Below are 8,640 nucleotides of genomic sequence, written 5' to 3'. Positions count from 1 at the left end.
ATAGTTTTTAAAGATTATTTATTAAATGTAGCAAATCAGGTGCCCTTGTGCTAAAAAACTGACAAGCAAAACTCAGTCATGCAAGGAGTGCTGAAACTAAGTTTAGATGTATATGCTTTTATTCTTATTGTCAGTACTTTAAATAAATGAAATGAATGTTAACACTTACATCTTTATCATTAAGACAACTTATATTTTAAAAGTAAAGAATGTCTGTGGCTAAGAACAGAATACAGAACACAATAATACAAATCCCTCCCAATGACCAAAATAAATGACAGAAATGGAATCAAGACATCTCAGTTTCAGATCTTTCATTCTTCTAAATAGCACAGCTGTTTGCCAAGAGATGGGTAGTAAGATCCTTTAAAAAAATGAAGTTTCCTTTCACCTCAGCACTCCAAAGACATATGTATTCTATTTAATGCGCTATGAGAACAAATTGTATTTACAACCTTGTTCATAATTATCTTTGGTAGCTATCTTTTGCCAGATTGTTTTGCAGGTTTTATTATAGGGGGAAAAAAAAAAAGAAAAAAAAAGAAGAAGAAGAAGAAAAAAAAAAAAGAGGTGTAAGTAATGAAAATAGCTAATCAAATTATCAAATTCACACAAAAACCAAGCTTCAATACAAACCAGTACATTTTTAGTTAACAGCCATACCTGAAAATCCCCAGAGAAGCTGCTGGGCTAAAATATAATCAAATTCATTTAGAAAACACCTAGTCAATTACATATTAACATATAGAACAGAAAATATTGAAACAATTATTAATTACAAAAATACAGTACATATCTTGGGAGAGAAAAAAACAATATTTGGTTCTTTTCGGAAAAAAAAAAACGAAAAAAAACAAAAACAAACCTATAACCTATATTCCCAAAGAAACTGTGCAAAAACATGCATATTCTGCAATTGTATTGGGAATCTCTCTGATATAGTTCCTAGTTACACTATCTTGAGAGGCAAGATCTTAAAAGCATGTACTGTAGGGTATGCCTTACTCTACTCTGCCCCAGTGTGGCCTCACCTGGGGTACTGTGTCCAGTACTGGGCCCCCTAGTACATAAAAGACAGGGATCACCTGTGGAGATCCCCTAAGATTATAAAGGGCCTGGAGAATCCCTTAAGAGGACAGCCTAAGTGACCTGGGTCTGTGCAGTCCTAAGAAAAGAAGACTGGGATCTGATCAACATCTATAAATATCTAAGGTGTGGGAGGAGGCCAAGGGGCGAGGCCAAACTCTTTTCAGTGGCATGTGGCAATAGGACAAGGGGAAATAGCCACAAACTGAAGCACAGTAAGTTCCGCACAAATATATGTACGAACTTCTTCACAGTAAGGGTGACAAAGCACTAGAATAGACTGCCCAGAGAGAGGGGTTGTGGACCCTCCTTCCATGGAAATGTTCAAAACCTGCCTGGACATCTACCTGTGCAAGCCAGCCTAGGGAGCCTGTTTTGCCAGGGGGTTGGACTCAATGGTCTCTAAAGGTCCCTTCCAACTCCTACAACTCTGTGATTCTTACAATTACGTAAAATCTAGAATGACACAATTTAGGAGAAGGTAGAATAAAAAGTAGGCCACAAAAACTCACAAAAGGTCACCTGAAAGTCCTCAGGCATTTCTAGATTTAGAAAATTACATTTCTACATAAATATTACAAGTAAGCCCTTCTAATCAATAAGAGACACATCACCAACCAAGAACAAGTCCCTGGAAGAATGCAGGTCAAAGAAACAGTTAAACAAAGAAGATAGGAGGAAGTCAGGACTCAAATGCAACTCAGATGTTTCTAGGAACCAGATTCACTGACCAACCCAGAAATTAAAGGAATGTCCTAAAAGAACTCTCAAAGTGACTGGTTTATTTCATTTTTTTTTCTTTCATTTTAATCTCCACTTTCTGTTTACAATGCATTTAAGCTGACAGCATGCCAAAACCTCGTTTCAGGTGATTTTTGCTTTTTTTTGTTTCTTATGTAAGCACAATTTTGAACTGTCTTGTGAAACTCACCTGGAAAAAGACACTACACCTCAAAAACCAATTTAAGGTATCATTGTGAGGAACTAATATTTTTCAATCTTTTTTCCTGTTCTCCATATGATCTGTCACCCATCTATCCCACTATGGCCATCTTGATCAGTTTAAATAAGAATTTTGATAAAATTGATAATTTAAAGAGAAAGACAATAATCTTTTTCTTAAAGGCACATTTTCTAGAGACTGAAGAATAAAGTAACTCACTATATATATATTATTTAAAAAGAACAGTTGAACTGTTACTTGTTTGGAGAAAGAAGAACAAAGGCTTCGGAGACAGAATTCAAATTTACCTACCAAATGCATAACGAGATGCAAGTGCAGAAATGTAAATTAAACTAACAATGTCTAGAAAAAAGGCAAAAAATTAACACTGAAAGCAACTGAACACAGAAGCATCATATCTACAAAAGCAGCAAGTTTTCTGGTAAACAAACTATTTGGATAAAGATCAGAACAATTTCCGTAGGCCTGTTTTCACACAACCAAAAGTTACAAATTAAGACTTGGGAAATATTTAATGAAATGATATGGACTACAGCATGTATCCAGCCAGATGCACCTGTTTGGATTTTTATTGATGCATCTTTAGAAAGCATGGATGTGATCACCTGTGGTTGTGAGGTAAATGATGATCCATAATATTAAAAAAAAAAAAATATTTAAAAATGACATATGCTATCACTATGTGCAATAGCCAAGACATGTAACATAGAACTCAGGTCATGTTAAGAGAACGAATACTGTATGTAAAAAATTTGCATTGAGATATCTCCTATTAATTCTTATATTGTCTATTGTTATATATAACTTTAGGTCTTCCCATTTTGTTCATTCATAATTTTCATTTATGCCACTTACAGTTCAGTCTACAACAACTTCAAGTTGTTTTTTGTTTTGGTTTTGGTTTTTTTGAGATGATCAGCTTACCAACGTGAACTCAGTTTCAAATAAGATGAAGAAAACTTGAGTTCAGAACTAGTCTGTTCAACAATTAGCAATCTATTTCATAGTATGAGTTTACAAAAGACATTACCTCTGCTTTTGGCAGCTTCTTTCAAAGCAGCTAGAACCTCAGGCTTCAGGTCATCAGAAAGTAACCTCCCTTCAAGGCCAGGAAAGAGCGATCTAACACAACATTTAAAAAAATAAATAAATGTTTTCAGCAAAGCACCTAATTCATGTATGCTTCAATACAGAAACTACCAGCATGGTAATCATCATGGTAATAGTTGCATGCAATATAATCACTTGTATATTGGGCTGTTAGTGGACATTTCCCTATAAAAAAGGAAATAAGAACTTAGGAAAGAGAGCAGTAAGAAGCTATATATTCCAACTATTCTTCTTTTCAAAGCATGTATAAGCTTCTCTTGATAGAAAAAGATAGCTTAATATTATTTTCATCTATTTGTATTTTAAAGAAAGGGAAAAAAAAGTAAAATTACATTTTATGTCTCAAAGATTATCAGAAAGAAGAAAAAATTACACCATGTAAATCCAGGACTTCACAAAAATCCTTGTATTCAGACACTGGTCTGCGTGCAGACATTGGTTAAGACTATTTTAACTGGAAGCATTCCAGATGTAGCCTCACCAGGGCAAAGCAGAGGGGGAAGATCACCTCCCTCATCCTGCTGGACATGTTCTTTTTGAAGTACCCCAGGATACCACCGGCCGTCTTGGCCACCAGGGCACACTGCTGGCTCATGATCAACCTGTTCACCAGGACACTCAGTTCCTTCTGCACAGAATTCCTTTCTAGCATAGCAGCCCTTAATCTGTACTGATACATGTAGATATTCCTCCCCAGATGTACAACTCTACACTTGTCCCTGTTGAAACTCATAAGGTTCCGCTCCACCCAAACATCCAGCCTGTCAAGGTTGCCCTTAAATGCAGTACAGCCTTCTGTCAGCTACTCCTCCCAGCTTTGTACCATCAGCAAACTTTCCGAGGTTCATTCTATCCCTCTATCCAGATAAATACATTGAACAAGACCAGACCCAGCACCAACCCCTGAGGAATACTACTAGCCACAGCCCTCCAACTAGACCTCTGAGCTCTGCCAGTCATCCAGTTCTTAGTCCACAGAGGTCCATTAATCTACCCCGTAGCTCCTCAGCTTACCAACAAGAATCTGAAAATGACTGAAAGGAAAAGGAGGGGTGGCTCCATACACACAAATGGGAGACAAGGAGGAACAACTACAAGTAACAGAAAAAAAAAGCCATCTCTAAAGCTATCTCATAACCTTTAAATTTAATGTACTTCCTAATTTGATGTATGTCCTGTGGCATTCTGCTAAAGCCTAGATCACATCATTCTTTACAAAGTTATAAAAGCAAGTAGCTTTCAAACTTTTCAAATGAGACATATACATACATACATATGCATTAATCCAGATATTGAGTTACGTGCATGCAGTATTTCATTGCATTATAGGCTGCTGCGTATCATCTTATTTGCTAGTAAGTATGTAACAGTCTGAAGTTCTTTAGCATTTAAACTATAAAGCAATTTTTAAGTATACCTGGGAAAGTCTTCTGAGGTTATGTAAACAATATCCTGTTCTGACACAGATGAGGAAAAAGAAATAAAATTTCCATTCTGTAGTGGCAAAAGCTCCAATCCAATGAGTTCACTGTACACTCCATCAGAAAGCACAAACTGAAGGAGGTGAAGCTTTTCTTCAGGAGGTCCACTGTGTCCAGATTTCCTTAGCACTTGCCGTACAACTGCAGGAGTCACTTTTTTCACAGCTTTAACAGTACAAGTAGTAAAATGCACTGCACTAGCAATATTTGCTGGTACCTTGGCAATCTGCTTCCCTGAATTCTGGAGGTAGTTGAGAACAGATTGTGTGTACTCCAAACTCTCATCCATTTCAGAAAAGTACACCTGTTCCACTTTCATCCACTGATTACTCACTGAGTAAATAACTGTATGCTGAAGCAGCTCTTTAAATAGAGGTACTACAATTGGTTTCCAGGGAACCCTGATTTTGTTCTCATCAGGCCATAAACCATAAATTCTTTCAGCTGACAATGGAAAATCTGAATTCTCCTCAGTCTCCATTCGTTTGATAGCTTCCAAAATAAGGGTGCTATATGCCTTTGGCACAATATTCACCACAAGAAGATCATTCCACAAAGCTGCTGGATCTCTCCACTGATCCAGCTCTCGCCACTTGATACTCCTTCTGTTGTCTGTGAGACCAAAGAAACCACTAACATGGACTGGCAGACCAGTTTTGCTTTCTTCACCTGGAGGCAAAGGCAAGAAACAAAATGCTCTTCCTGAGAAGTCTGCTACAGCTCCTTTATCCTTCTCATTATATGATAAAGGCATGGCTATTCCAATAGTAGGAACAAATTTCAAGTCATCTGCTAAGCAATCCAGTTCAGTACACATTCCCCGGCCACCTACACAATTACATACTAACCAAGACGTTTTCTGTGCATCCTTAACACTCTCATCTTCTAGAGCTATATTTACATGGTATGTCACACACGTTATGCTATTGCTTGGAACTCCCTTACAATACTGACTTATTGCTGTTCCTAAGATTTTTATAGAGTTGGGTCTTTCATGTTTCAAGGCTTTGTTCTCACTAGCAGTCACTCTAAAGATCAGTTTCTCAGTTCCATCAGCCTCCCTAACATGCAATGAAACATCCTGAACACTCTTTAAGAAGAGCAATACTGTGTCAGCATCTGCTCTGAAGGATTCGAACAGTTCCAAAACCTTCTGCTTGTCATAAACATTGCTGCTCAGTTGGGACGGCTGCAATCGAAGCGGGAAGCGAAAAAATGTACCAGGAAAGTTTCCATTCTTAAAAGTCTCCTTAGTGCTGCCAAACACACCAATGAATGGTGCAAACTGGTCTGTAAGTTCATTGATTTCCTTGCTGTCTTCCTTTAGATTCCAACACTGGCCTGATTCATGAGGTCCAAAGAGGGTTTGATGGGGATCCAGCATTCCAATTTGGTCACCACTGAAAATACTAGGAACATCTGCATAAAAGAAAACCAAAATATATTAATAACCCTAACAGAGCATTTTCAAATATAGTTTTATAGACGGAATTTAATAAGAGCATGAAACACCAACATTCTAAAACGATGAACCTAGCAACATTCAAACATAATTCAGTATTTATTGACAGGAAGAAACAACCACGTCCCAATTCTGCAATATATAGTCATACAACTATTTGAATTTTAGCAAATAGAGAGCAAGATAAAGTGGAGTTTTTCCTCAGCTGTTTAAGAAAATGTACTTTGCTAAAAATATATCCCATTATATTCGTACATGGCAGATCTTAAAGGCTGGCACATTTAAAATGATAACATCCCAGTTATCAAACCACTGAATGTATTAAATTTAACTAAGACTTTCTGTATGCTGTACTAAATAAAATGTGATGAGAAAACATCTTGTGTCTTATTAATTCCCTTCATATTTCCATACTTAATTTTCCCAGTTAATGAAGTTATTTTTATTTTTATCAGGGTTTGGTGTGGCACGAATTTTTTTTGGAAAAATGTTTCTCAACTGTAAACATGTATAAATCTCTCCATTACTTTTCAGCATGAAATAAACATCACTGCTTATTATATAAAGAACCTGCATAAAAGTTTTGGTGCAGTGACCCATTTAAGACTACATGCTTCTGCTTGTATATCCACCCTACATTACAGCCTTCTATAATGTGAACTGCAGCACATAATTGAAATAATAACATAGAAGAACGTTCATTTCAGCATAAGGGACTAAGTACACAGTAATGTTAGTAGAAGAAGCAAATTCTCCAAATCTTCAAAATAAAAAAGATGCCTTTGTGGCGTTTTAGAAAAACATCAGTACTCTTCAGATAAACTTTGCTAAGGACCTTACAACATACCATATAGACAGTATTACATCCTTGTTGAATACGTAATTTAAATGTTTTAAATGGCAGTATTTTAAAATGAAAATATCTACTGAATTTACCTGTTATATGATAAACTGAATTAAAGCCAATCCCAAATCTTCCAACTTTCAGGGGATCATCTTTCTTCCTGCTTCTAGCAATTTCCTGTATACCATGCCAGTCCTCGGGTGTGAAAACTGCATCATTGTATGCATAAAATGCTGGCCCTAAAATAAATAGACAAGCATTAAAAAGATAACAGAATAAAACTATTCACTGCTGAAAAATTCTAGAGAATGAATTTACAACCCTGAGAAAGCATTTCTTTGAACTATGTGCCTGCTGATTTAATGGGGAAGCAACAACTCAAGCTGATCTCAGATTATCCTTGGTGATGAAAGGGAGGTATAAGCAGAAGAGTAGCAAAAATGAGCTAAGACTTACCACTGTACATGGTACTATTTCCCAGAGAAATAAACCTAGACATAGACGTATCTTTAGGAAAAGTGTCTTAGAATAAAGAAGAACATGAAGACTTTCTTAAGCAGAATAATTGGAAGAACTTCAAAAACTGCAACTGACAGCTTGCAGAAGGACAGTATGGCCTTCAATACTAAAAATTTCCTTTGGAAAAGAATTATCAGCATTAGAACTTAAACAAAAGATCTAGCAAGGTTGAAGCAGCAATGGAGCTATCCCAATATAGTCAACTCCACAAAGAAAAAAAAAAAAAGAAAAAGAAAAATCATAGAACCACATATATACCGAAGAATAGACAAAATCAGTACTAAGTGTATTTACCCTGATACTGTGCCATGTCCTTGGACCACAGAGTTTCTGTTCCATATTGAGTTTCATCATATAAAAACCTAACCTCCGTGGCACCAGCATCTTCTGCATTCTGAATCAGTTCCTGACAATAACAACAACAAAAACAAACAACTATAAGGTGTAACACAGTAATTTTATGCATATTGTAGCCATGGCTTTCCAACTGAAGCAGTAGAAAATAACTATAATACTATAAAAGAAACATTCAAATACCATAACCATGATTTGAATTTGGAGCTCAAATATCACACACAACCAGTATGTATACATTTCAGAAGTAAATTACGAAACTGTTAATGTAAGAACTATTTTCCCAAGTCAGAGTTATACAATAAGTCACAAAAGAATACAAGACAGAAGAAGATTGAAAAAAAGAAAAAAAGAAGTTGAAGTTTATTGTTAAGACCATGCAACTGTGAGACAGATATCAGGCAAATAGATGTGAAGGGGTAATATACAGCATTCTTCTTTGCATTAACTAAATTCAATTTAAGTCAACGTTCACAGCAATGAGGTGCAAGACATTTCTGAGCAGTATCTCTGTAAGTAATGAAATCAAGAGAGGTCACCAGTCAAAGCCCATTGAGTAGAAAGAGACTTTTATTAAGACTGAGTATTTGTTTAATAATGTTAGTAGCAGTGAGAGACATAGAAAAATCTAATAACTGAAATGTCAATGAAGTAGTTCACTATGCTAATTATAAACTACAGTGATTGATAATATATATCCATCTAGTATTATCTTCCATAGACTCATCAGAACAATTAAAAACACCTGCAGAATGAGAATTTCACAAAATACTCTATTTATACAGGATCATCAGTGAACATCAGGTCTCCAGAAATGTAC

General features: G+C 36.0%; 1 protein-coding gene across 6 annotated transcripts in view; it reads right to left on the bottom strand.

Moving 5' to 3' along the window:
- SACS (sacsin molecular chaperone) overlaps positions 1-8,640 on the bottom strand; it is a 57,987-nt gene that overhangs the window by 13,858 nt on the left and 35,489 nt on the right. For 3 of the 6 annotated variants that reach the window (XM_085555573.1, XM_085555558.1, XM_085555594.1), the window contains 5 exons: positions 7,761-7,872; positions 7,040-7,186; positions 4,578-6,060; positions 3,081-3,172; positions 664-690 (listed from right to left, as the gene is read on the bottom strand). In XM_085555573.1, the coding sequence (XP_085411699.1) occupies positions 664-690; positions 3,081-3,172; positions 4,578-6,060; positions 7,040-7,186; positions 7,761-7,872 (1,861 nt within the window). The remainder of the gene's footprint in view (positions 1-663; positions 691-3,080; positions 3,173-4,577; positions 6,061-7,039; positions 7,187-7,760; positions 7,873-8,640) is intronic. The other 3 variants (XM_015852084.3, XM_015852081.3, XM_015852133.3) reach the window with 1 other exon arrangement.

The sequence above is a fragment of the Coturnix japonica genome, chromosome 1 (assembly GCF_054131305.1).
Source record: "Coturnix japonica strain WE chromosome 1, WE-NBRP24, whole genome shotgun sequence".
NCBI classification, from domain to species: domain Eukaryota; kingdom Metazoa; phylum Chordata; class Aves; order Galliformes; family Phasianidae; genus Coturnix; species Coturnix japonica.
The sequence above is the reverse complement of the archived record's forward strand: the minus strand, read 5'-3'. Positions and strand labels throughout refer to the sequence as shown.